We start from the raw sequence: 27,972 nt of genomic DNA on the forward strand, positions 1-27,972 counted from the left end.
ACAACTATTGATTGTTTCCTGGAGCGAACTCACCCGTCTGCGTTGTCAGATGTCTCTTTTTGGTTTGTTTGCAGAAAGAAAACTAACACAGAAATGAATGTTTTTGATGATTTATTTCTTTTACCAATGGTGAAAACACCAATGTGAAAACATCAACCATATTGGCACAGATCCAGAAGTGAAGGAGAATTAAGGTCAGAAGTTGAGCTATAAGGTTCACTCAAACGGCCGGCGTCTCCAAAACTTTGAAAAATTATGTAATGTACGACCGCAAAACACAGGCTGATCAGAGGACAATGTAAACGAGAAAAGAACAGTCCTCTGGAAGGCCTGTCATGTTTGCATTAAGGCACAAAACATGAAACAAGTGCAATTAATTATGCCCATGCAATTATGAATAAAATTATATAATAAGCCTTGGTGAGCTTTCAAGCTAAATCCACCATACTCCAGGTATGCTGAAGATACATTCTCTGTACGGGTCAAACTAACTGCCCCCAACTAAAAAGTGTGACATGTTCATGTAGATGAAAAACACAGAAAACCTGTAGCAGCAGTGGCTTAAAGTGAAAACAATCACATGCACTGCTTGACTACAGTATGGCCTAAATTTAACAAAAACTTTAATACAGCTAAATCTTTGGGTAATTATTTTATAGATGAAATGTACCTCTATGTCCCAAATAAAAATAATAATAAAAAATGTTTCCTCTTAAAAATCTGCTGAAACCAACTGCTTACAAGAGCAGTTGTGAACAGGAGGAAACGTCAAACCTCAGTAATAAAAGAGTAAAAGACAGCAAGTCCAAATGGATCAGAGGACACTGCTCTCACAACAACAACAAAAAAAATGCTTCAACTTGCATTGTTGGCACCAGGGCCCTTTGAAGAGTGTGAACTGAATACTCAGTTGAACCTTTCTGGGCCTGGACGCGCACACTTCAGTCGTCAGTCGTCATCCTCACTGAACTGCAGCTCGATAAAGACGGCTGCCTGCTCACTGTATTCACTGAGTCACGTCAGACATTTCTAGTCACCCGTCACTTCCTGCCTCCCTCTTTGAGGCTTTCAGCAAGACACTCAGTCCGCTCACATGGTTGTCCTATGAGCCTATGGAATGGATAACCTCAAAAACGCTACAAAGAAAGGAGTGCGTCAATCTGTTCACTCTGAGATAAATTGGTGTTTTTATTAGTTTCAATAAGTCTGAAGATTAAGAAGATGTTTCACCATCAGAAATATTGTTTCTCCTCGGTTAAGTTTCAACCACACTGGACAATATATCAAACCTGAGCTAACGTGCCTTTAGGCCTTGAGCCAGGCTTGTAGATACAGATTGTCACCGGGGAACGAGCTTGGTAAAGTGAGGTGAGGTGGAGCCACCTGCAGGAGTAAAAAACCACATGATAACCACGTAGACTCAAGTGACAGCCTTTAAACTTTGGAGTCGGCCTCAGTCACCCCCTGTATGGAGGGAATCATGGGAATTGGACGTCTCTTTCTCCTCACAGCCGGATCCGGCTGGACTGTTTCCTGTGCGGCCGCAGATGGGACAGAAGGAGGGACAGGGATGGGACGTCTCTTTTTGATGGAGGTGCGGCTGCCGGAGCGTTCGTTGAGGATGCCCTGCGCCATGCCCTCCATCTGAGCGATGGGGATGTGCATGGCATCAGCCATCTCCTTCTTAGTCGCAGACACAAAGCCTGCATCTCTGGCCAGGGAGGCTAGACCGCCTTCTACTAGAGCCTGGAAGACAGAAAAAGATGCAGTGTTGGTGCTTACATACAGCAACATTTTCATATCACTATTACTGATAAAGCAACAGCCATAATCCCACAGCTTCTGCTTATTAGTGGCACGGGTGCTCAGCTCCGAGGCACTCCCCTACAGCTACAATAGCTGAGAGGAGTGCCTCGGGGCGGAAAAAAGTCATATTCTAGTAGAGCATAAAAATGGCAAAAAACGTCATAGTATAGTCAGGCACAAAACGTCACAGTATAGTAAGGCATAAAAATGCCAAAAAAAGTCATATTCTAGTAGAGCATAAAAATGGCAAAAAACGTCATAGTATAGTATGGCATAAAAATGGCAAAAAACGTCATAGTATAGTCAGGCACAAAACGTCACAGTATAGTAAGGCATAAAAATGCCAAAAAAATACATAGTATAGTATGGCATAAAATTAAAAAAAAATGTCATAGTATACTAAGGCATTAAAATGGCAAAAAACGTCTTAGTATAGTATGGCATAAAATTTCAAAAAATTTCATAGTATACTAAGGCATAAAAATGGCAAAAAACATCATAGTATAGTCAGGCACAAAATGTCACAGTATAGTAAGGCATAAAAATGCCAAAAAAAGTCATATTCTAGTAGAGCATAAAAATGGCAAAAAACGTCATAGTATAGTATGGCATAAAATTTCAAAAAATTTCATAGTATACTAAGGCATAAAAATGGCAAAAAACGTCATAGTATAGTCAGGCACAAAACGTCACAGTATAGTAAGGCATAAAAATGCCAAAAAAATACATATTATAGTAGAGCATAAAAATGGCAAAAAACGTCATAGTATAGTATGGCATAAAATTTCAAAAAATGTCATAGTATAATAAGGCTTAAAAATGGCAAAAAACGTAATAGTATAGTTTGGCATAAAATTTCAAAAAATGTCATAGTATACTAAGGTATAAAAATGACAAAAAAACGTCATTGTATAATCAGGCACAAAACGTCACAGTATAGTAAGGCATAAAAATGCCAAAAAAAAATACATATTATAGTAGAGCATAAAAATGGCAAAAAACGTCATAGTATAGTACGGCATAAAATTTCAAAAAACGTCATAGTATAATAAGGCTTAAAATTTCAAAAAACGTCATAGTATAATAAGGCTTAAAAATGGCAAAAAACGTCATAGTATAGTCAGGCACAAAACGTCACAGTATAGTAAGGCATAAAAATGCCAAAAAAATTCATATTCTAGTAGAGCATAAAAATGGCAAAAAACGTCATAGTATAGTATGGCATAAAATTTAAAAAAATGTCATAGTATACTAAGGCATAAAAATGACAAAAAAACGTCATTGTATAATCAGGCACAAAACGTCACAGTATAGTAAGGCATAAAAATGCCAAAAAAAAAACATATTATAGTAGAGCATAAAAATGGCAAAAAACGTCATAGTATAGTATGGCATAAAATTTCAAAAAATGTCATAGTATACTAAGGCACAAAACGTCACAGTATAGTAAGGCATAAAAAATGCCAAAAAAAAACATATTATAGAAGAGCATAAAAATGGCAAAAAACGCCATAGTATAATACGGCATAAAAATGGCAAAAAACGTCATAGTATAGTCAGGCACAAAACGTCACAGTATAGTAAGGCATAAAAATGCCAAAAAAATACATAGTATAGTATGGCATAAAATTAAAAAAAAATGTCATAGTATACTAAGGCATTAAAATGGCAAAAAACGTCATAGTATAGTATGGCATAAAATTTCAAAAAATGTCATAGTATACTAAGGCATAAAAATGACAAAAAAACGTCATTGTATAATCAGGCACAAAACGTCACAGTATAGTAAGGCATAAAAATGCCAAAAAAAAATACATATTATAGTAGAGCATAAAAATGGCAAAAAACGTCATAGTATAGTCAGGCACAAAACGTCACAGTATAGTAAGGCATAAAAATGGCAAAAAAAGTCATATTCTAGTAGAGCATAAAAATGGCAAAAAACGTCATAGTATAGTATGGCATAAAATTTCAAAAAATGTCATAGTATACTAAGGCATAAAAATGGCAAAAAACATCATAGTATAGTCAGGCACAAAACGTCACAGTATAGTAAGGCATAAAAATGCCAAAAAAAGTCATATTCTAGTAGAGCATAAAAATGGCAAAAAACGTCATAGTATAGTATGGCATAAAATTTTAAAAAATGTCATAGTATAATAAGGCTTAAAAATGGCAAAAAACGTAATAGTATAGTATGGCATAAAATTTCAAAAAATGTCATAGTATACTAAGGCATAAAAATGACAAAAAAACGTCATTGTATAATCAGGCACAAAACGTCACAGTATAGTAAGGCATAAAAATGCCAAAAAAAAATACATATTATAGTAGAGCATAAAAATGGCAAAAAACGTCATAGTATAGTATGGCATAAAATTTCAAAAAATGTCATAGTATAATAAGGCATAAAATTTCAAAAAACGTCATAGTATAATAAGGCTTAAAAATGGCAAAAAACGTCATAGTATAGTCAGGCACAAAACGTCACAGTATAGTAAGGCATAAAAATGCCAAAAAAAGTCATATTCTAGTAGAGCATAAAAATGGCAAAAAACGTCATAGTATAGTATGGCATAAAATTTCAAAAAATGTTATAGTATACTAATGCATAAAAATGACAAAAAAAATAGTCAGGCACAAAACGTGACAGTATAGTAAGGCATAAAAATGCCAAAAAAAGTCATATTCTAGTAGAGCATAAAAATGGCAAAAAACGTCATAGTATAGTATGGCATAAAATTTCAAAAAATGTCATAGTATAATAAGGCTTAAAAATGGCAAAAAACGTCACAGTATAGTATGGCATAAAAAATGCCAAAAAAATACATATTATAGTATGGCATAAAATTAAAAAAAAATGTCATAGTATACTAAGGCATTAAAATGGAAAAAAACGTCTTAGTATAGTATGGCATAAAATTTCAAAAAATGTCATAGTATACTAAGGCATAAAAAATGCCAAAAAATACATATTATAGTATGGCATAAAATTAAAAAAAAATGTCATAGTATACTAAGGCATTAAAATGGAAAAAAACGTCTTAGTATAGTATGGCATAAAATTTCAAAAAATGTCAGAGTATACTAAGGCACAAAACGTCACAGTATAGTAAGGCATAAAAAATGCCAAAAAAAAACATATTATAGTAGAGCATAAAAATGGCAAAAAACGCCATAGTATAATACGGCATAAAAATGGCAAAAAACGTCATAGTATAGTCAGGTACAAAACGTCACAGTATAGTAAGGCATAAAAATGGCAAAAAAATACATAGTATAGTATGGCATAAAATTTCAAAAAATGTCATAGTATACTAAGGCATAAAAATGACAAAAAAACGTCATTGTATAATCAGGCACAAAACGTCACAGTATAGTAAGGCATAAAAATGCCAAAAAAAAAATACATATTATAGTAGAGCATAAAAATGGCAAAAAACGTAATAGTATAGTAAGGCATAAAAATGCCAAAAAAAGTCATATTCTAGTAGAGCATAAAAATGGCAAAAAACGTCATAGTATAGTATGGCATAAAATTTCAAAAAACGTCATAGTATAATAAGGCTTAAAAATGGCAAAAAACGTCATAGTATAGTCAGGCACAAAACGTCACAGTATAGTAAGGCATAAAAATGCCAAAAAAAGTCATATTCTAGTAGAGCATAAAAATGGCAAAAAACGTCATAGTATAGTAAGGCATAAAAATGCCAAAAAAAGTCATATTATAGTAGAGCATAAAAATGGCAAAAAACATCATAGTATAGTCAGGCACAAAATGTCACAGTATAGTAAGGCATAAAAATGCCAAAAAAAGTCATATTCTAGTAGAGCATAAAAATGGCAAAAAACGTCATAGTATAGTATGGCATAAAATTTCAAAAAATGTTATAGTATACTAATGCATAAAAATGACAAAAAAAATAGTCAGGCACAAAACATCACAGTATAGTAAGGCATAAAAATGCCAAAAAAAGTCATATTTATAGTAGAGCATAAAAATGGCAAAAAACGTCATAGTATAGTATGGCATAAAATTTCAAAAAATGTCATAGTATACTAAGGCACAAAACGTCACAGTATAGTAAGGCATAAAAAATGCCAAAAAAATACATAGTATAGTAGGCATAAAAATGGCAAAAAACGTCATAGTATAATACGGCATAAAAATGGCAAAAAACGTCATAGTATAGTCAGGCACAAAACGTCACAGTATAGTAAGGCATAAAAATGCCAAAAAAATACATAGTATAGTATGGCATAAAATTAAAAAAAAATGTCATAGTATACTAAGGCATTAAAATGGAAAAAAACGTCTTAGTATAGTATGGCATAAAATTTCAAAAAATGTCATAGTATACTAAGGCATAAAAATGACAAAAAAACGTCATTGTATAATCAGGCACAAAACGTCACAGTATAGTAAGGCATAAAAATGCCAAAAAAAAATACATATTATAGTAGAGCATAAAAATGGCAAAAAACGTCATAGTATACTAAGGCATAAAAATGCCAAAAAAATACATATTATAGTAGAGCATAAAAATTTCAAAAAACGTCATAGTATTGTATGGCATAAAATTAAAAAAAACCATCATAGTATAATAAGGCATAAAAATGCCAAAAAAATCATATTCTAGTAGAGCATAAAAATTTCAAAAAACGTCATGGGATTTATTAACCCTCAGGGGTCCCTCTGTCCTTTTTAGGACATTTTCTTTACTTTTCTTTTTTGATTTGCTGATCATTTTGGCTGTGTTACAGCTGAAGGTATGGATTTCTGCAAGAAAGTGTCTTTTTTTACATATTTTTAAAATCTAATGTCAGTTACTGTTACAGGTCTATTATACACTGGTAACACATTTTGTACCCTCTGGACACACAAAGAAAATGCTATAAAATTATCATATATCAATATTCTTTTCTGCTTTTTTTGCATAAATCTCTTAAACCACTTCAGTTCTGCTCAAACCTACCAAATGATTATTAGTTTTCAGGATTTTAACCCTTTAAATGCCAGTTTGAAGACATGTTGCCTCTTGTTTTATTAAAAAAAACAAGACAGAATATGAGATATTTCCCACATAATACATGATGGAGGGATGTGACATTGTTTTATATCAGAGTCTTTTATATCAAGACATTTCTCAAAACCAGAATATGATCAGGGTGACTTTTGAACACTGGAAATAAATCATGTACTCATCCCGGCAGTAGCCCCCGTGACACTCAAAATTTCTGTGGAATTTTCTAGTTTCATATTGTCATGCAGCATTTTAATGGATGACATGACGTGTTAACAATGATTTGATATTTTATTGAACCCTGCAGAGGAAGGAACATAGACTCAGCTAAGTAACAAATGCCCTGGAGCAGTTAGTGTCTTTCTCAAAGACACTTTCAGGAAAAATCCACCCTGAAATATGATTCAGATATAATAGTATTTCTATTACACTTCACAGCTCAGCTTTGGTTTATACATTTAAACAAATCTGATTTCTGATAATAGAAACAAATGAGAAAGAAGAGATGACAAAAACTCCCAACAGTAAAATAAAAGTAATGGAACAAAAAATTCAACAGACTGAAGAGTTATAGAAGCTACAGCTTGTGGCACTTACTCTCATTAGACTATGAAATCCTGACAGAAAAACCTTAAGGATTCTTTTTTACAGTGATTTGTCAAGTAGGTGTGTGACGTTTCTGCTCTTGCACTCATGAAAATGTACTGGCTTCCAAAGAAGTTCAACCTTGACCTTAACTGCCTTTACTTTTTAAATGCTCAATCCATGACGAGCCTCAGTTTGTGTCAAGGCCAGTGCTGAAAAGAAGGTTATGTTTCTTATCACCTACCGATGCCAGATGTGACAGTGGATCGAGACATTAGCTGCTAATAGGTGGTCAGCAGTTATTATTTGACAAAAGAGGACGGCAGTCAGAGATGCTTCCTCTCTTACCTCCTGAACGAGCTGATCAGCTGCAGTGTGGGAGCTCTGGCTCTGGCTGTCACCATAGTTAGGATCATAAGGGAACTGCAAAGAAGAGGTATGCGTTCATATACTGTCTACATGAGCTGCTCGTCACCATGTACACTGGATGAGTCACCCTTCAATAAAATATTACCTGCGTTTTGCCTGTTTTCACTGTGAAGCTCCAGCGCCTGTTGTCTTAACAAGGTGAAAAAGGAAAAATAAACGTATTTTAATGAAAAGTTATCTAGAGAAACCTGCAGCTGAAAAGATTTCTCAATTGACAGAAAATGAGTTAATTAAACAACTAGGTTCTCGGTTTTGAAGATCTGCCTCTTCCCTTTGTCTCATGACAGTAAACTGATTATCTTTGGCTTTTAGACTCATGGTTGGACAAACAAGTAATTTGAAGGCATTATCTCCCGTCTCTTAAATCTACGTGCATTTTACTCATTTGCCAGATTTTATCCGAACACTATTTGCTGAACTTGAATGTGACATTTTGGCCCATGTTCAATTTATAGCACAAGGCAAAAGATATTTCTTAATCCCACAAATATCACAGCAGGCATATAACACAGGCACTGGCTCTACAACATTAGAAAATGTGTTATAATCAAGTGAAGATTTTTCATTATCTGAAAATACTTTAAAATAGCTATAGCAGCCCTAAAATAAAATACCAAGCTAACTACTATATATAGATGGTGTGTGTATATGTGAGCTTGTCTACATGTGTATTTAAGTGAATGTGGGGATACAGGGAGAGGCATGCATGTCTTTAATTTGTGTGTCTTTGTGTTTTTCTTGTAAGACAGGAACAGGTGCAGATTGAGAAAAACAAACGTCCCTCCTGGTATGTAAAGACTATTCGTGTATAATTTTCAGAATTCTGTGGGCAATTTCCGAGCATCTTGTGGCCTGTGAAGGGCCTGCGGGTTCTTCACTGGAACCCAGTTTCTTTAGCAGACCGCTGGACATACCTGGCTCTGCGTCCTCACTAGGATTGTAAAACTCTTCAGGACTCCCTTCTCTTTCATATGAAAATCTGAAAGACAACAAAAATGACCGGCCATCAGATGTATTCACCCTGAGCATGTGTCGTCATGGTAGATGGGAGTGTGTATGGTGCTCACTCTGCGAAGGCGTTGTTGTTAGTGTTGCTCTTCGGTGTGGTTGTGGGGAAAAATTCGGTAGTGGGCAACAAGGTGGCGGAGTTGGGCGGGGACTCGGGCTGGCTCTCAGAGAACTTGAGGGGCCGCTGGTTGGTCATATGTGAGGACTGAGCGTTGGCGGGCTCAGCGGAGAACGAGTCCACCCGGTCGCCGAACAGGCCGTGAGTACGCTGTGTAAAAACCAAGCACATGCAGGTGTAATCCCATATTAGTGCAAAGGGTTAATCAAATAGAGAACTCACTCCCATCTATATCATCATAAGGCAGAATCAGGACAATGCAGCACGTGTCTCTGCTCACTTGCTGTGGAAGCTGAACTCCTTTCATGTCTGTGACGCTACTGTATTTATTATCAATCTTTCATGAAAGTCTTCTAACTTTCTCATTCATTTGCCGGTTCAATGGGATGTCCGTACAGGATAAGAACAGCCTAAATGGTATTGTGAAATAGAACTATTTTGTGACATATAACTACTTTGCCTGTGAGTTTTGAAGGAATTGTCCTTCTTGGGATAAATAAAGTTGTCTGAATCTGAATCTGAATCTGCATTCATGTGTTGATAACGCCCATTTTCAGGAACTCTAAATAACTGCCAGCACTTTTGAACTTTCTTCACGCATATAAGATCTTGTTATCAATCAAAAATGTAGCTGATCATGACTAAACGTCTTCCCCGTAAAGAAAGCACTGCACTTCATTACAGAAAATGCTTTTCACCTGGTAAATTCTCTCTTCTCCAGCCTCCTCCATCGCTCTGTCCATCTCGTCCTCAGTCTGCAGGTCTCCTGAAATGGCCCTGTGCATCTCTGGAGCGGCCTCTTCCTCTATACTCCTCAGACCCGCCTAGAAAAATGGATAGATGTGGAGAAGTGAAGAGTGGGGCACATAGCACTGTACTTCCCAGGATAGGAAGAAGAGAAAAGATGAAGTTGAGTGCTGGTGTAAGAACAGGAAGAGGTGAAATATAAGCAGGGCTGCACGGTAAGATAAGTGCATCGGTAACAGTGAAGTGCATAAAAACTTGCTGATACAATATTTCATTCATTCATCACCAGACCATATGCATTAACCTTTTTTCATAGCATGTTACTCGCTATCATCTCTCTCTGAGTATTTGAGAGTGATCAGAAACCGGTCACTTATTATGCAGTAATTTCCTGTCTAACATTTTAGATGTTACACTAACAATATGATGTTGACCCCGTACTGACTGCTTACCTGGATCTCCGGGCCTGAGGCGTTTTTCTTCGAGGGCCGGTAGCCGTAGTACTCCTCCTGAGTCTTCAAGAATTTGCGTAAATGGTCCTGAAGCAGGAAGGTGGCGTAGAATTTCCCCACGGTCACCTCATCATCTACAATCAGACAAGTGCAGAGTGCAATCAGTGTGAGAGATACCGGATGACTTTGTAAAGGTGAAATGTAGCTAATTATATTTATTCAGACTCACCTCCTATCGGGGGGATGACCTGGTCTAGCAGTTTCATACTGGTGCGTTTCCAGATTTTCTTTATAATGGCTCTCAGCTCCTCATTGGCCTGCTCAAAGTTACCTATTCAGAACAATTACATGCAATTATAGTTTGCACATCAAGTTGGAGGAAAATCATATATTGTATCTGAACTGTATATCACAGGCACTGATGCATTGTACCTTCTGTTTTGATCTTGAGAGCAGTCCTGACCAGAGAGAACAGGGTGGCATTGAAGGTGACGGTGCCGTCGCTGTTGAGAGGCATGTTCATACCAACCAAACGCTGAAGGCGGGAAACCGAGAGAACAACAGAACACTTCAAGTTTAGAGACTTTTATGGTATTTTCTCCTTTTATTATTTTGGACTTAATTTAATGTATTCATCATTATCATCCTCATCATCATTATGTATTAATATTATTTTAGGAGAGGGGAGGAAGGCTTGGGGATGGAGAAGAGGAGAAGCAGGGAGGGCCTTGATAGGTGGGAGATACTACGTATGAGTTACACACATATACTAAGTTTTATATGGGATATTCAATATATTATGGTCTGTCTCCTTTGTGTATTGTGTCTTTGTATGTTCCTTTACTACAATGTCTGTCATCTGCAAATTGTATTATATTGTTAATATTATTCAACAGTCATGAACTCCTGCCAAACTCTTACTATCAGATTACTACTGATTACTACTATTACCAAACTATCTGACGGTATATGCAGAGAGCCATTTGGTTTTCGACCCTGTTTATGATTGTATGTACCTTACACGCAGCACGATGAGGACAGAACTTGCCGAAGCCCAGCGGAGGCTGGATGCGTCGCAGCAGCGTCACCACATCCAGATGTTTAATTCTCCCCCTGTTAGACCCATGAGACATGTTATACTCTGAAGTGGCACACGCCTCCTCCTCACAGGGGTTAACTGAACATATCAAAAAAAAAAAAATGAGAGCGGGATTCTGGATGTTAATTGGAGTTCAGGCTTACGTGGCTTCAGGGTCATATTCAGCCCAGATCTTCTTAAACTCATCCAGATGATGGGGGCCGAGGAGAGACCAATCCCGGGTCAGGTAGTCAAAGTTGTCCATGATGACAGCTACAAACAGGTTGAGGATCTGAAGTAGGAAGGAATAAAACACATTTATATTTTATACTGGTTCAACATTTCTGGGAAGAGAGAACAGACTTTCTTTCTCATCATATGATAATGGCTAAAATATGACACCGGCTCAAAGGTAACTGTTAGCACTTTATGGCTGCTTCTCACCAGGAAGGCGCAGAGACAGTAGAAGCTGAGGAAGTAGAAGACAGCAAAGTTGGACCCACAGGTGTGCTCCTCTCCTGGCAGGAAGTCAGACTTGGGGTCACACTTCTTTCCGTACATCGAAGCCATCATGACCTCCTGCCACGCCTCACCAGTAGCACATCTGGATGCATGAATGCACACCAAATACAGTGAGATCTTTAATCCTGCAAACAATGAGCTTTGAACCGTGTCCCGGCCCACAGACTCACCGGAATAACATCAGAACAGCCTGAGGGAATGTCTGGAAGTTGTTGTTGCGGTTGATTTGAGTGCCGTCCACTAAGGCTACCTTTCCAAAGATCTGAAAGGTTGTCACAGTCCCAGTTAGAAATCTACAGATGTTTTTAACTTCTTTCCATCCAGAAAATAAATACTGAAGACTGTACCTGCATCCCGATGACAGCGTAGATAAAGAAGAGCATCACGATGAGCAGGGCTACGTGAGGGAGAGCCTGTAGACACAAAGCAAACAGTCAGGTTATTAAAAGTGTGTTACAGGTGGAGAATGGAAAGAAAGATGAAGATGATGATGATGACCAGTGTGACCGACCTGGAAGGACTTGATGAACGTCCACAGCAGGTTACGGATGCCCTCCGAACGGTTCAGCAGTTTGACCAGACGCATGACACGGAAGAGTCGGAAGAACGTGATGGAAACGGAGGCATTTTCAGAGGCCTGTGGACAAAGGGGAAACAGAGCATTTGAGGAAACAGAAAAATCTAAAAACAACAGAAAAAAAAGTTTAAATATTGCATAATAATAGAGTTTAAATATTTAGGAGCGTTTAGACTTACCGCAATTGCTTGCATAGGATTTGTCTCCTGCACAGAGTAGATAGAGAGATTACATACTGTAGTGATATATGATAGAAGTTATAATATTATTAATGAGAGGCACATAGCAGACATAGCATTTATCAACTGTTAAACATTATTAAGGAATGATGTACAATCTCAAAATAGGGTTAATATTAGAGACGATATTTCCACCTGTGATGAGTTACAAAGCCTCCGGGTCTTAGTTGCTGAAAACTAGAAGAAGAAGCTGTAGCTTGTAACTCATGCGAAATAAACAAATACACACGCTATTCTGTCAAAAATATTAACAGCTTTCAGTCATTTCAGCCACCATTAATACTTGCTGTGATTATATATAGTGTTGAGATGTAGCCCTGTTTGTGTAGACAGCATGAGCAATACTGTAACACAATATAGCAAATAGCTTGAGGTCTTAATTTACATTTGCTGTGTAAGATGAGACAAGCAGTAGAAACGCAGATGTTTCGCCAGTAGTTTGAGCTGCACACGGTTCAGTACAGTAGCACTACAGTTTAGTGGAGAACACGGTGGAGTGCTCACACAGCAAGGCTCATGCAGCAGTGCAGTGCAGTGCAGATCAGATATTTACAGCACAGCCATGAAGACAGTACAGTCCTCCACTGGAGGCCAGGGCGGTCTGTGGAGGATAGACAGATGAGGAGTGAGGTGCGTGGGGGAGGATGGAGGGGTTGATGGGGATAAGAAAGAAATGAGGAGAAAGCAGATGAGGAATAAGAGGAAGAGAAGACATCAAATACATTTTGGATGGGGAAAACTGAATTGTGTTTGAAAAAGATGAGTATGATGCAGTGCAACAATGACAAGAGAAAACTGTGACTAGCCAGAGGAAACACAGTGTTTGTGTAGCATTATCACATACCGTAACACTAAAACCCTTCATTGATATTGTGCTCTTTTTTACGTGCGCAAATGTGACATATAAAACATCAGATCACTGAACACATTATAATGAATAAGTGTGGGAACAATGGAAAGTTTTGGTGGTTTTGTGATGGAAATGGCAGTGCATCTGAGGCTGCATAAGGCACTGAAGAGGGTGAGAGTGGAGGGGGTGAGGTAAAAATGGCCAACAACAGTACTGACCATGTCCTGTGAGCTAGTTCTGCTGGCACCAATCAGCTTTTGGGCCACGATTATATGCTTCTGGGTCAGAGCATTGAATAAATACATTCATGGGAATGTCTCATTACGACAACACAAGGGATTTTCATATACACAGAGCCTGCAGTGAGAATCTGATATCTGTGGAATTCATTAGAGTGGATTAAAAAGTGCTGCGCTGTTGTTATCCGTACTCACATCGACTTCACTCAAGATGACATCAACAACGCTGCCAATGACGATAATGAAATCAAAGACGTTCCAGGGGTCTCCAAAGTAGCCCTGTACAGAGAGGTAAAGCACCGATGAGACAGTGGGACCACCAGACTGAGTGGGTAACCATTTGAACAAGAGACGTTCGAGTGTTTACCCTCGCTTTGAAGGCCATGAGCTTGAGAATCATTTCCACGGTGAAGAGCACGGTGAAGATCAAGTTCAGCATGTCTGACAGCTTGGTCACATGGTCCGACTGGTTACAGTGCTGTTCAAAAGCAAAAGCAAAAAAATGAATCTCAACATGCAGCAGCTATTAGCTTGACATAGTATTATTACAGACTTTAGTTTTAGTGACGATTATTACATATCACTGGCTGACATTAGCTAATACACTGACTAATACACTGTATCACATTAAATATTCACAACAAAACAAGCAACATTGAAGTTAAAAAAAAACATATTTAGGTTTTATTTATTCAGTGTTTAACACTCATAACCTCAGCTCATCTGCTTCATCAGATCTGTGTGAACAGATTTGGTATTCATGTCACTCTGTCATCAGATTCTGCTTAAGATGTTGCTAAATTCTGATTGGTACATAGATATTTGTGACATCATATTTTTCCAACTGAGCCCCGCCCACTTTAAACCAGTGAGAAAAGCACGGACAGAAAAAAAAAAGAAATACAGAAATCTTTCATGTAAAATAACCACAATGGTTCTAACGTCATGCGGGATCCCATCCCTCAAAGTAAGAAGCTGATTGAGAAAATATGTTTCTGTGCCTTTAATTGATTAGTCCCATGTATTACTTGGGTCTTATTTGGGTCATAGCTTTGGCCATCATCAGCTTATTAAGTCACAATTAACTTAGTGTGTACCGTGTCATCATAACCCATAGAAATAATGGCCAAAAACCGACGCAAGTAAGGATTAGCCTTTAAATATAAATAAATCAGGCCTGTGATGAAACTTAAATAAAGAAATGTTAAAAATTCATTTACTCAGAGTGTTGCATCGTGCAGTCCTCTTCGACCTTAGTCATATGAAAAATCCAAATCATCGTTTGCATGCACATTAAGGTTTTGTAAATTAACTGACAAAGAAACTCTTTACTAATCTGCTCCTGATTCCTCTCAAAATTAATTAGACTGGGATTTGCTGGAAAGCTGCAGAGTCCCATATTTTAAATACTGCGTCAAACTTTCACATTTTCATTAATTAAATGCTGTAAAAAAACACTGAACACTTGTCATCTTGCATAAAAAAATGCTTACACCCACATCTAAAGATACTGAGTACACACTGACACTGAATATTGTTTGTCTGCAGCCTCAATACGATCAGTGCTTTTAGATTGCACTATGACCTTGATTTACATACCTGCATCCCCAGACACAAGGTGTTGAGCATAATGAGGAAGAACATGAGGTACTCAAAGTAGGAGGAGGTGACAATGTACCAGACCCTGTACTGGTAGGGGTTTTTGGGGATGTAGCATCTCAGAGGACGAGCCTTCAGGGCGTACTGCACACACTGACGCTGAAGGGAGGAAAGAAAGTAATTAGCCACTCTATATCTATACTCTCTCACTGTCCACAGCTTCTTCTCTCAGGTACCTGGTTCTTGTCCAGCTCACAGTCCTGATACTCCTGCTCGCCCTGCTCCTGGAAAGTGACGATGACAAAGCCCACAAAGATGTTCATCATGAAGAACGCAATGAGGATGATGTAGATGATGAAGAAGATGGACACGTCCACACGGTTGTTGAAGACAGGACCCATGTCCTCTTCATCTGAATCGATGGCTCTGTATAAGAGTCTGGGGGCACACGGAATGATGTTTAGAGAGGAGGGGAAGGAGTTGGGCAAAGATCAAAGATCAGAGATACAATAAGGGTAATCTGTGTAGATGAAATTTATAATTCATTGGATTGAAAAGAATATATTGCTTCTTTTACAATCCCTGGCTCCAGACAATGGAATTACCTTCAGCTCAATATCCACGTAATACAATATTCTGTCTTCTAACTCAATCAAAACAATCCCGTTGAAGACACAATTTGTCAAATCAAAATTTATGCTGTGCTTACTTTGGCCAGCCCTCAAATGTGGAAACAGTGAAGAGAGCCAGCATGCCATAGAGCACATTGTCAAAGTTGAAGTCACTGTTGAGCCATTCTCTCTTGGCCACCACGGTGTTTTGTAGGGAATTCTCCATGTGCTTCAGGAAGGATCCCCTGAGAGCAGACACAGTGAATGGTCAGTCTGAAATAGCTTTAGGGTTTTGATAAATGATTCATATCCGAAAGATGCTTGACCTACTGGCATTCCTCCCCAGTCAGTTTGGACACGTCTGTGCAGCTGTAGAATTTACCCTGCGAGGGAAAAGAATTAGCGACTCTTTTAATACACACGCAGCGAGGCCTCTGTACTTACAGTTCATTAGTCTGGAAATACAACCTTAACAATATCATACTACGTGTGGTGTCAAAACCCACCTTAAAGAGTTGCACTCCTATACAGGCAAACATGAAATTCAGCAGCATGGTGACCAGGACGATGTTGCCGATGGTTTTGATGGCCACGAACACACACTGGACCACATGCTGCAAACAAAGACAAAGCAATGACCACTTCATACTGAGTCCAGTAGGGTGCAGGTTTGTGGAAACATATCCGTGGTGGGTAAACAAATACAATTACTCAGTTAGTTCTGCTACTTTATACTTCCACTCTATGCAACATTTCAGACAAATACTTACTTGTTTTACTACACTGCACTACAGCTGAGGATTTTACATTAAAAAACATTTGGTGAGCCTACAAAATATAAAGCATCGTTAGAGATAAAACTAGTGTTTCCTAATCTTTTTGGCTTGTGACCCTTTAAGAAAAAGCAGTGCATATATTTGGAGCCCCTTGTCACATTTCAGATGTCTATGTATTGTATTGTTAAACTCATCAGAAGGTTTCGTTTACCTAATATTTTGAGGTCCAAAGATGTAAAAGTATCCAATATTTCACATATTTCCAATATCTCATGACCTGTCCTATTTATCTAGGTTAGGATCCACCTGACTGCATCTAAAGTAGGTATACTTGACCTACTGGTATACTTGACTGGTATACTTGACCATACTATATATACTATATACTATAAAATAATATATATAATAATGATGAAATAATATATCAATGGCATGGGCCATTTCTTTGTAGAACAAGTTCTTAAACCTTTTGTACTTTAAACTCATTTTGCTGATAATAATTTTGTACTTGTACTTGAGTGAGATTCTGAATGCAGGACTTTCACTTGTAATGTATTTCCTCATTGTTATATACGTAATATTCAATTAAAGGATCAGAATACTTCTTCCACATAAACATAGACATTTCCCCAGTGGAATTATCTATGAATGTGTTGCACCTTTAACCCTTTCGCTCTGTTGATGGCCCTAAGAGGCCTCAGCACCCTCAACACCCTGAGAATCTTCACCACAGAGATGGCACTGGATCTGAATATAAGACAGGGCAAAAAGCAGTCTTGATATGCATGTATGGGAATACTAAAAAGTATAATGTAGGTTAAGAAAAATAACGATGGGATTATTCCATATCTAATGTAGCAATCCCAACTCACTCCATTCCCATAGAAAGCAGGGAGACTCCGACCACAATCAGATCCAGGATGTTGAAGGAGTTACGGCAGAAGGAGCCTTTGTGCATAAACGCTCCATACACTGTCATCTGCCGGTCAGATACATCACAGAAGAAACACAAACAGAAGAAAAAATGTGCTGTATTAAATGTCAAAAATGAACTTGCTTCCCACCAGTACTGACATTCAGATCATTGAATTTAGTGTTTGAAATTCAGCAGGGCAACTAGCTGCTATTATTGTAGAAACATGCAAGGCTTGCAATATTTTAGTAGACTGTGATATTCTTAATGTGATTTCAGACAATTATTTCTCTGCCAAGAGCAACATTGAATGGGGAAGGAGGCTGAGATGGGTTTTTTTTTGTGTGATTTTTGGCACAAAATTGCCAAAAACAACACGTAAAATATTGAAAAAATGACCATTACCTGTTATTTGGTTTCTTGACTACCCAAATTAGACATACAGTATACTAAATACACAGATAGACAGACAAATAGACAGACAGACAGACAGACAGACAGACAGACAGATAGATAGATAGATACTTTATTTATCTCCTAATGGAAATTCATATAATAAATTCATGCACACAACTTCCAGTTGAATTTACCTTTAGTACAATCTCAATGGTGAACACAGTTGTAAAGACAATGTCAGCATAGGCCAGGATCTGGAGGAAGGACACAGACAGCAGGGTTGTTTTCAGATTTTGCCTCATCTCAGCAGTTACTGTACATCGTGCGGTGCTAGACCTGATTGTCACCTGGTTTCTGTAGGACTTGGGATCGATGGGGTCCTCAGCTGCCAGGGAGATGGAGGAGAGCAGGATGAACAGGAGGATTAAGTTGGTGAAGGACGAAGCATTGATGATCTTGTAGCACAGCTTTCGGAACCTGGATACCAGTAAGTAGCCAAATGTAAACACACACAGACACACACATACCATTTATCATAATATTACATATATTTTCAGGTTGCTATTATGGACGAGGACAGTCAGATTCTGACTTGTTCTGAGGGCCAAAGATGAAGAAGGAGCTGGCTTCAGGCAATGGAACCGCTTCTTCCTTCAGCTGCAGGTCGGCCATTGGTCTGGGCCGAGGGCTGATCGGGATTTCAGGCTCTTCCTCCTCGTCATCACCTAGCATGTGGAAGAAAGCAATGGCACATCTGCTTATTCATGGTATTCATGTTACAGTGTCACAGAGAAGAAAGAGAGAAAAACAAAGATTGGTTTTGAAAAAAAAAAGAAGGAAATCTATACTTGTTATACTGCCTCTACTGAATCACGTAGTAGGCTTTATATGGTAGTCACCAGAGTAGTGTGAAAATAGCCTGACTTTAGACTGCTTTAAACTCCGCTCAGGGAATTGGCTGAGTCTAATAATAATGAGGGGTTACTATACTTATACTGTAACATAGCCAAGACAGCAGCACTGGTAAACAGCCAGTGTAATGAATACGAATTCCCGCAATCAGTGAACTCCTTCTGCTACAACTGCATCGCTGAGAAAAAGGGTTCAAGATGCAATAAAAGTTTGTATTACCTGGAAAGTCGGCAGGTGGGAACGGATCTTTCACTTCATTGACATTGGACTCAAACTCATCAACTTTAAGCTGGAAACAAACATGCATATGTATATATAAATGCATATGTATATATTCTTACTTCTTACTGTATAGCTTTTTATTATCAGTCTAAAGAGTAAACATGTGATATGACACCAGAGACAACACTAACCTTGGCTGTGGTGGGAATTCCCTCCATCTTGGCCCTCTGCTCTGCCAGTTTCTTAGCTATCCTCTCCCTCTCCTCATCAGTCTTGTCAGGCATTTTGGACCTGGAGGGCAAGCAGGGAAAGGAATGGAATAAAGTTGAGCTATGAGTAGACATAATAAATCATCTCACCCAGGTTTTATCTTATTTTATTCACCTTAGCAGCTTCCTTCTCAACTTCTCTTCTGCCTTTTCTTTCTGAGCTGAAGTCAGACTCTCCGCCTCTGCCAGGTTGTCGACGGCGATGGCCAAGAAGACATTGAGGAGGATATCTAATTGCACTGAGCTCAGGAAAACAAAATCTTGGGATTTTTGTTAGCATTATTGTTATGTATTCAATTTCTAAATGTCACAGGAAATTGTGAGTGCATGTGAAGGATACAGTTTCCACAGACAAAGAGGATGATAAAGTAGATGGCGACTAGGATGCCGGGGAAATCAGGCCCTCCATGAGCCATAATGCCGTTATACATGATGCTGGTCCAGTCCTCTCCTGTTAGGATCTGAGACAGTCAACAGTTCAAAAGCAGACAATGATTTTTCATTGCAAACTATGAATCATAAAAATCAGTCAAGCTAGGCTTAACAAAATCAGAGCAGAGTTTTATAAAATGTGCAGAATCAGTGATAGCCTCACCTGAAATACACTGATGAGGGCCTGAGGGAAGTTGTCAAAGTTACTGCGTCTGGGTCTGTGGTCGGGAAAGTTAAATTTCCCCCCAAAAACCTGCATGCCGAGGAGCGAGAAGATGACGATGAAGAGGAAGAGAAGGAGGAGCAGGGAGGCGATGGAGCGGACAGAGTTGAGGAGGGAGGCCACAAGATTACTTAGAGAGGTCCAGTACCTGCAAAGCAGTTGAGATAAGAGGTGTTAAATGACAATGAATAACACTAAAACTGTTTTAAATTTGATGCAACATAATCATTTGAGGGGACTGGGCTTACTTTGTGACTTTGAGGATCCTCAGCAGCCGAATACACCTGAGTACAGAGAAACCCAGAGGAGCCACGGCTCCCGCAGACAGCATGATCATCTCCAGGATACCGCATAGCACCACAAAGAAGTCAAAGCGGTTAAACAGAGACATGAAATATGCTCTAGGACCGAGAGCATACATCTTCACAAACATCTCAATGACAAACAGCACCAGCAGTACACGACTGGCAACATCTGTTGAGATAAGAGGAGAGAGACGAATGGATGAAGCTAGGAGGGAGAGAATATGTTTGAATAAATATTCACATAAATATATATTAATCACCAACCTTGTAGGGAAGTGAGCCAGTCAGGCTGGTGGTGATGCTCTGTTGCTATGGTCAAGGTGTTGAGGAGAACGAGGAACATCACAGCCCAGTAAAAGCTTTTGGTTTTCACATAAACCAGGCACTTCATCCTGAAGAAGCGATTCCAGCGACGGGCCAGACGGCTAAACACACACACACACACACACACACACACACACACACACACACACACACACACACACACACACACACACACACACACACACACACACACACACACACGCAAAAACAAAAAAACTCTAGTTTACTGTACGAAGCTGCTGTGGCTATTGCAGGTGCACGTTTACAGATTTACAAAAAAGCAGACTCACTAGTAGAAGACGATTTGACTCTTGCCTTCCAGGTCATACAGGCTGTCTGTGTCAGAATCTCCACTGGTCAAAGGCAGCAATCCTGACAAGAGAATAACAGTTGGAATTCAACAGTATCTCTACATGGGATGAGTGCCGAGGCGGTCTGCGCCACTTACCTTTGCCCTCTCGGTCGGCATCCAGGACTTCAGCGTGAGTGATCCACTCCATGTAGCCATGGAGGTCTTCGTCCAGCTGCTGACGCTCTCGCAACTTCTGAAACTCTCCACGTGACCTCGCCTTCTCTCTCTCTTTGGTAAACTCTCTGAAAGCAAAAGAAGAAATGTGATGGTTTATAGCTTATTTGTGTTGAGAAGCAGAGATGAAGAAAGTAGAAATAACCACAGATAAAAGTAGTCTTACCCACTGAGCACACCCAGGACCAGATTGAGCACAAAGAAGGAGCCCAGCAGAATGAGGGGAACAAAGTAGAGCCAGGGCCACTCATTTCCCATGGCATCATTAATCTGAAAGACAACTCTGCGTCAGCCACAAACAGCTTACTCTGTTAGGGCATGCTTTGGACAATAAACACCTGAAGTGTTGAGGTGCTTGTGGTTAGAACACAAATTCCCCCGACAGTGAGAATGAGAAAGAAGAGAGACAATGTTCCAGCGGTCACTGACCCAGTAGAGCACTTTGGTCCACCCCTCCATGGTGATACACTGATACACAGTCAGCATGGCAAAGCCGATGTTATCGAAGTGGGTAATGCCATTGTTGGGACCTTCCCAGCCTGGCCGACACTCAGAGCCGTTGATGATGCAACGGCGTCCGTTACCAGCCTGAGCACAGGGAGCAGGCAGCTCGCCCTCTGCTGTAGCATAGATATCTGTGGGCCAAAGAACAGAGAAAAATATAACATAACATAATACAGAAGCACAACTGAAACTCTGCCTGATTGTTCCTTTCACACATACTTGTGTCAGTGTAATAGCAGGTCTTATGCATTTTGCACTTGAAGAGCTCCAGTCCCATGATGGCGTAGATGGTGACCAGTAAGAAGACCAGCAGGGCGATGTGCAGCAGAGGCAGCATGGCCTTGAGGATGGAGTTCATCACCACCTGCAGGCCTGAAGGTGGGGGGTAAAATCAGAACATCACAATACTGTATAAAAGAATCTCAATAGAGTCTGTTACAGAATACAGATATACAGTTCCTTCAAATGGATTGAACAGTATAACACGGCAACAGGGTCTTTCTGCGGTACGTGTGGCTCTTACTGGGGACTCCAGAGACGAGGCGAAGGGGTCGTAGCACTCTGAAGGCTCTCAGTGCCTTCATGTCAAACCCCCCACCCTTCTCCATTGGCACACCAGATATCTTATGGACCGTATCCATAACAAAGGTGACAAGGCTGTAGGAAAAAAAAGATGATGTAAGCACCTACTCCCACAAAACTGTAGCTTTGATGACTTATATTAAGTTTTTTTTGAGAACTAAACTGAGCATGTCTACGTCGACAGTATTCAATATTCCAATTTTGACCAGATATTACATTTTCAGCTTTGTCAAAGGCAGTTACAGTGATCAAGAAAAGCAGTGGCCTTTGGCAGTGGAGATATCCACCTGCAGCACACAGCTCATTTTACCCCATGAAGACGATGACAAAGTCCAATATGTTCCAACAGTTCCGTAAATAGGCGCCTTCATGGAAAACAAGCCCATACGCCACTATCTTCAGAAAGCACTCTAACGTGAAGATTATTAGGAAGATGTACTCCAGACTCTCCTGCAAAAGACAAACACAAACCAGGAAATTACATTTCACAGCCTGCAGGTTCAATTCTCCAGTAAAATATGCAATGATTGGAGTTAATGACAACTTTGGCCTTTAAGCACCTGCTGAGGAGAATAGCAATAGATGTTGCTGGTGCTAGATGAACTCAATAGCTTTGGTAGCCTTTTAGCTAAATTAAACATGACCCCAGAAGGTTTAAACAGATGGGTGGACCATGAGTCAGTGGTGAATGAAACAATTTTAGCAACAATTTATCAAGTCAGAGCTCTGAGGAGGAGAGGGTGTAACACAAAGCCAACAGTTTGTAGAAAATTAAACGCTTTCAGTGGGGGTAAACAGATAAATGTCAGGCTAATTGAATAAAAGCATCTGTTTGCAGATCTGGCCTGTTTCTGTGTCTTTTTCGTCAGTGTTGATACTTTCGAGGACACACAGCAGACGGACACAGAAGCGAGCGAGGTTTCCCTCTGGCGCTTTAACATGTCCTCTACATGTCGGAGTAGAATTATTTGTCTACCAGCGCACAACACATTCGCTTAAAAAAGCAATTAAATTGTCATTATTAGATACATTTTTTTTTTTTTTTTTTTTACTTTTCTGCTTCATTGTTGATGTAAATACAAATGTTGTAGGAGAGGAAGGGATAACATGAGAACAGTATAGAGTTTAAAAGGAAATCAGGAGAGTTAATTTGAGGTAAACAATACATTTTATATGATATGCTGTCTATTTCCCTTTGATCCTTTTACACAAATCGGGTCAATTATGTTCGGCTGAACCAACCGGCAGCAGCCCCGGAGCCCCTGATCAATAAGAACCTCCAAGGCCAACCCTGCATACATTAACAATAACACATTTATAAACATAAGAAATTTTGTAATTCAAATGATATCAAGCGGAGCAACAAGTAGAGCTGTGCTTCTGCGTATTTACAAACCATCATATCTTAGGAGCACAGTACAGAGTGCGGTAACATTTGCGGCCTCTCCTGTATCCACCTGCATCAGTGGGGTGACGCCATCTGTGCCGACCTACTTCTAACAGAGAAGGGGGGGGGGGGGGTTGACTAGCTCTTCTTACATCGGCACACTGAGAGGTAAGAGGGATTTGGCAAGCAGGCCAGAGCAAAGAAAAAAGATGGGGTCAGTTTTAGGTTCAGATACCTGATGACTTGATGAATTTGGCCGGGGTGTAGGTCAGTTGGTTGCGTACCAACAAGCTTCAACCCAGCGTTGTGTGGAGTTTATTATTATTTTAATACGTGATGGCTGGCTACAGGTGCTATATGTTGACATTTGCACTGGATGCGAGGTCTCTCAGAGATAGTGATCCACACATCAAGACTCACACAACAAGCCTCCCCAATACACACAACACCTGTGTCGATACGACGTCAAATATCGAGACACTGGCAAGACATGTAATACACTGTGGAGCACACATTTATCTTTTGCTCACAGATAGGTTCCACCGGTTGTTCACCTTCCGACACGTAATGCATTATCCACACAGTATAAACACACACCTATGAGCCTCAAACATAATAACGCCTGGACACACACCTGCAGCTTCCAGGTGTCAAACCTTCCACCAGCTAGTTCACACAATGGAGTCATCTAGAGTGTGAGGAGTCATGAAACCTTTGTTTAAGCTACTTCAATTTTACTGGCAGAATACTTAAATAAAATGTCATGTGAGCCATCAACCCAGATATAATGAGCTCAGTTTTAAAGGATTGTGTACTGCATGTGTGTCTCAAAACAAACACTGGCATTATGACACATTACTGCACATCTTTGTATTATGTAGCTTTTATCCATTTGATCAGAGAGGGATAAACTGATTAGAGTTGAAGGAGAAACCAATAGCACATTTGTTTGATGACATATTGCTGTGCAGAGACACATGGGACTCCAAATAAAGAACTGAGTTGTGTCTGGAGGCATTTAAATGGAACTTGGCTCTCAGACCAATGACCAGCTGGAACAGCAACCTGACTAAAGCACTCAAACACATTAAATTGTTGAGCACAGCTGCGCAGTTATCATCTGGTCATGGCAAAATACTGGATCCCTCAGAAATCAGAGACAACTTTCCTCTTAGAGTCCTGAGACTTACATCAAAGAAAAGGCTGTAAGGATCATACTCATACTCACCAAGCTCAAGTTTGTGTTGTTACTGTCTTCTTCAGGCATGGGCAGGAACACAGCCAGAGCAACACAGTTTGCAAAGATGGTCAATAGAATGATGATCTCAAAGGTTCTGAATGGAGAAGCTCAGGATCATGACAATATGTGACAATACAATACATGAAGTGGACTGGTAAAATCCCAGTTACCACCAGAAGGAAATACTACAAAACGGATACATTTTACATGGAACAACTCGTGGTGATAATATGTGAGCGATAATGGAGATGTAAGAAACATTTTTAGAAAATAAATGGTCCATTTCTTTATCTGTGTGACTCGTTCTGTACTTTCTGCGGCGTAACGTAACAAAATATGACAAACAACGCTGCAGCACTACTAACACTGAAGTGTTGGCCTCTAAATGCTGCGTGAAACATCATCCCTAAACCGACCCATCGGGTAACCAGTAAAGCGGTCACAGTTAATGTAATCTTGTCTGCTGTGCTGCTTCATTCCCATCCATAGGGGGCTCTCTCAGAGAATTCCCCTGCCAGGTCAGCATCATGTCTCTCTGTGATGCCGCGGGACAGCTGCAGAGCCCAAGAATATGACCAAACCATTTAAACTCAGTCTACTCATCAGGAATAAAACTCTTTGGTTATTCTATGAGGTATTTGTTGATTCTCACGCCTGTGAGCAGTAATTTTTGAAAGTACTGTAAGTAGTACTTGAGGAGTTTAATTCAATTTCTGTCATTTTGATCTAATTACAGCACCTGTCCTGTGTTACAGGATCACATGCCAATGTGATTAAACTGCTGCAGTAAAAAAACTCATGACCCGGTTGAGCATATGGAGATACAGTTCAATACATACATGTTCAGAAAAATCATAGCCATTTAAACCATAATGATGTTTTGAAATAGACATTCGTTGTTAAACTCCATGAGTCCATATAATATATTTAAAATGTTAACATAAGGATATTGCCACTGGAATAGATGTGATCAACTCATTCTATTTTGGATGGAAAACATCTATTATCCAGGAATGGCCATCAGGCTAAAAGCAGGAAATCCCCTATAGGGGCCATAACATCACTCAGCAGCCTGCCTTGTGTTAAAGTGTCAGAACTAACAGAGTGCGGCCGGCATTGTAGAGCCACTATTTCCACATTAAAAGCAGAATGTCAGCCAGTCAGGACGCTAAGGAGACAGCTTCATTAATTATTCTCATAAGTCTGATATAAATAGATAAGCAGAGAAGCTCTCCAGGTGAAAATACGAGGGCTACAAACTTGACTTTGACACAGGGCGGCCAGATACATAACAAAAGTCTTAACACTTCAGGGATTGCCTTAACACAGATTTGAAAGAGACTTGGCTTTGCCAGACTCATCGCAGGTGGACTACATGGCTGATAATTCACTGCCATGCAGACACATAATTTCTGTATACTCTAGCTGTCAGTGTTCTTAACCACAGCACTACATGCTGTAATAACTGTGTAATACCCTGAGGCTCTTAAATACTGTGTGTTCACAAGTGAAAATTACCTTTAATTACCTTTCTTTAAGCAAGACTTGATAAGCATGTAATGTTTAAACCGCATATGTTTAAGCCGGTGTCTACTACAACAGTTGTCTGTGTGTTGTGTATGTATACTGTAGACGTCAGTGTGTGTGTGTGTGTGTGTGTGTATAAAGGATACTTCCACTCTACGATATTGATGCAGGCCTTGCGGAAGGGGTTCTTGAGGGTGAAGAAGAAGAGGGATCTCGCGGGTCGAGGGTTACCCCCCGTGGCCTGTAGCTTCTTCAGCTTCTCCCTTTGCTTCCTCTTCAGCTCCTCTTCATTCATGATGACCGGCTTGGCCGCCTCGCCGTTGGCCGCCATCTTGGTGCCTCTACCTGAGAAGAGCTCCCAGTCCACGAGAAATGAGTCCTGTCACTGTATAGTCCCAAACTGCGGCACACTATAACTCCCTGTTGTGAAGGCCCCTGGGTTCCTGACCTGCCAATCCTGTGAGCACTCCTCCACCGACCTCTCTCCCCCTCTTCTCTTCTCCCTCTGAGCCCTTCTCCCTCACACAGAGCCACAGGCCTCTCCTCCTGGCTGAGGGCCTCTGACAGAAAAATCCCCCCCGCTTAGGCAGGGAAAAATAACAGGAGCCCAGAGTGGCTGTAGGAGCAGTTGGCCCTGCTGTAGTTTAAATTTAGACTCTGAACCACTGACAGGCCATGCTTGGGGATGGTTAAGAGGGTGGGGTGGGGGGTGTGGGGGGGGTTAGAAGGTGGAAGAAGGGAGTAGATGGGATCAAGGGGGGTTGGGGCAGTGGCAGATGAGAGCACAAAGGCGGGGAGAAACAGTTTTGGGGGGGGGGGGTCTTGCAGTAGCAGAATATCCCCAGCAGCCCCATGAACCTGCCCTTCCTTTCAAAACATACTGAGCTGCTCTGTTGATAGACACTGATGCTCAACCCTAATCTGTGAAAAAAACCCCCAAAAAAACAGTGAGTAGAGAGGAGGGGAAAAGACTGGTGGATGTTTCTGCCTGCAGTGTGACATTGTGCAGGTGGAGCACAGTGTTTAGACTCTATAAGAAAAAGTGTTGGATGAAAGCAACACACCAAGAGCAAGAAACGATTAAGAGACTACTTGAGATGATGTGCCTCAGAATCCCGAACTTTCCCCACAGTGTTTACATGTCCGCGGGTTTCTCCATTTAAATCCTTCGTGCAAGGAATTTAAGGTTGAAATCAAAAACATGATATTAGTGCAAGTATTTTTTACTTATATCCTTATATATATATATATATATATTTTTTTTTTTTAAACGGTAGCACAAAATATATCATCATGACACAATTTAAATCAAAGTCAATAAATTATCCCCCAGCCCTATGGAAATTAGTCTGGATGGTGCTCCATGTGGGTTTGGGAATAAAATAATAATGATGCCTAAAACTACTTACAACCTTTTAAACTAACAAGCTGAACAGCTGAAAACCACAACAAATGTGAGGATTCATTTGATGATAAAGCAGGATTTCTCTCGGCAGAGAGGAAGCAGACGGCCCACATATTGTGTCCTCTGTCGTCCTCTAGTGCCAATA

The 27,972-nt window shown here is 39.8% G+C and overlaps 1 protein-coding gene across 2 annotated transcripts; it reads right to left on the bottom strand.

Moving 5' to 3' along the window:
* Nucleotides 1–98: 98 nt before the first annotated feature.
* On the bottom strand, nt 99–26,946 carry LOC130174345 (dihydropyridine-sensitive L-type skeletal muscle calcium channel subunit alpha-1-like). 2 transcript variants are annotated; one of them, XM_056384066.1, is made up of 45 exons: nt 26,569–26,946; nt 24,884–24,989; nt 22,579–22,718; nt 22,210–22,343; nt 21,906–22,058; nt 21,612–21,817; nt 21,349–21,452; nt 21,105–21,250; nt 20,947–21,028; nt 20,597–20,757; nt 20,276–20,501; nt 19,968–20,175; nt 19,713–19,833; nt 19,488–19,602; nt 19,295–19,394; nt 19,101–19,170; nt 18,562–18,694; nt 18,317–18,446; nt 18,164–18,223; nt 17,533–17,639; nt 17,320–17,407; nt 16,391–16,498; nt 16,215–16,267; nt 15,983–16,129; nt 15,510–15,711; nt 15,274–15,432; nt 14,042–14,152; nt 13,870–13,953; nt 13,139–13,186; nt 12,526–12,552; nt 12,281–12,406; nt 12,117–12,182; nt 11,940–12,031; nt 11,692–11,851; nt 11,412–11,539; nt 11,186–11,282; nt 10,602–10,704; nt 10,399–10,500; nt 10,170–10,303; nt 9,669–9,794; nt 8,912–9,120; nt 8,759–8,823; nt 7,930–7,973; nt 7,764–7,838; nt 99–1,746 (listed from the first exon to the last, which is right to left on the bottom strand). In XM_056384066.1, the coding sequence occupies exons 1-45, from the start codon at nt 26,751–26,753 to the stop codon at nt 1,435–1,437; spliced, it is 5,553 nt and encodes a 1,850-aa protein (XP_056240041.1). In that variant the 5' UTR covers nt 26,754–26,946; the 3' UTR covers nt 99–1,434. The 2 variants fall into 2 exon arrangements, with proteins under 2 accessions (XP_056240041.1, XP_056240040.1); XM_056384065.1 differs by having other exon boundaries at nt 18,164–18,446.
* Between the last annotated feature and the right edge of the window lie 1,026 nt (nt 26,947–27,972).

Source organism: Seriola aureovittata, chromosome 9, assembly GCF_021018895.1.
Source record: "Seriola aureovittata isolate HTS-2021-v1 ecotype China chromosome 9, ASM2101889v1, whole genome shotgun sequence".
Classification (NCBI taxonomy): Eukaryota; Metazoa; Chordata; class Actinopteri; order Carangiformes; family Carangidae; genus Seriola; species Seriola aureovittata.

Excerpts from the sequence above, each read along its gene's own strand:
- LOC130174345 (XM_056384065.1), bottom strand. The coding sequence starts at position 26,753 with ATGGCGGCCAACGGCGAGGCGGCCAAGCCGGTCATCATGAATGAAGAG. Across the intron at positions 22,344-22,578 it reads TTTGTCATCGTCTTCATGGG|CCTTGTCACCTTTGTTATGG; the intron begins GTAAAATGAGCT and ends TTTTTCCTACAG. Across the intron at positions 19,834-19,967 it reads CCCTCATCAGTGTATTTCAG|ATCCTAACAGGAGAGGACTG; the intron begins GTGAGGCTATCA and ends TGACTGTCTCAG.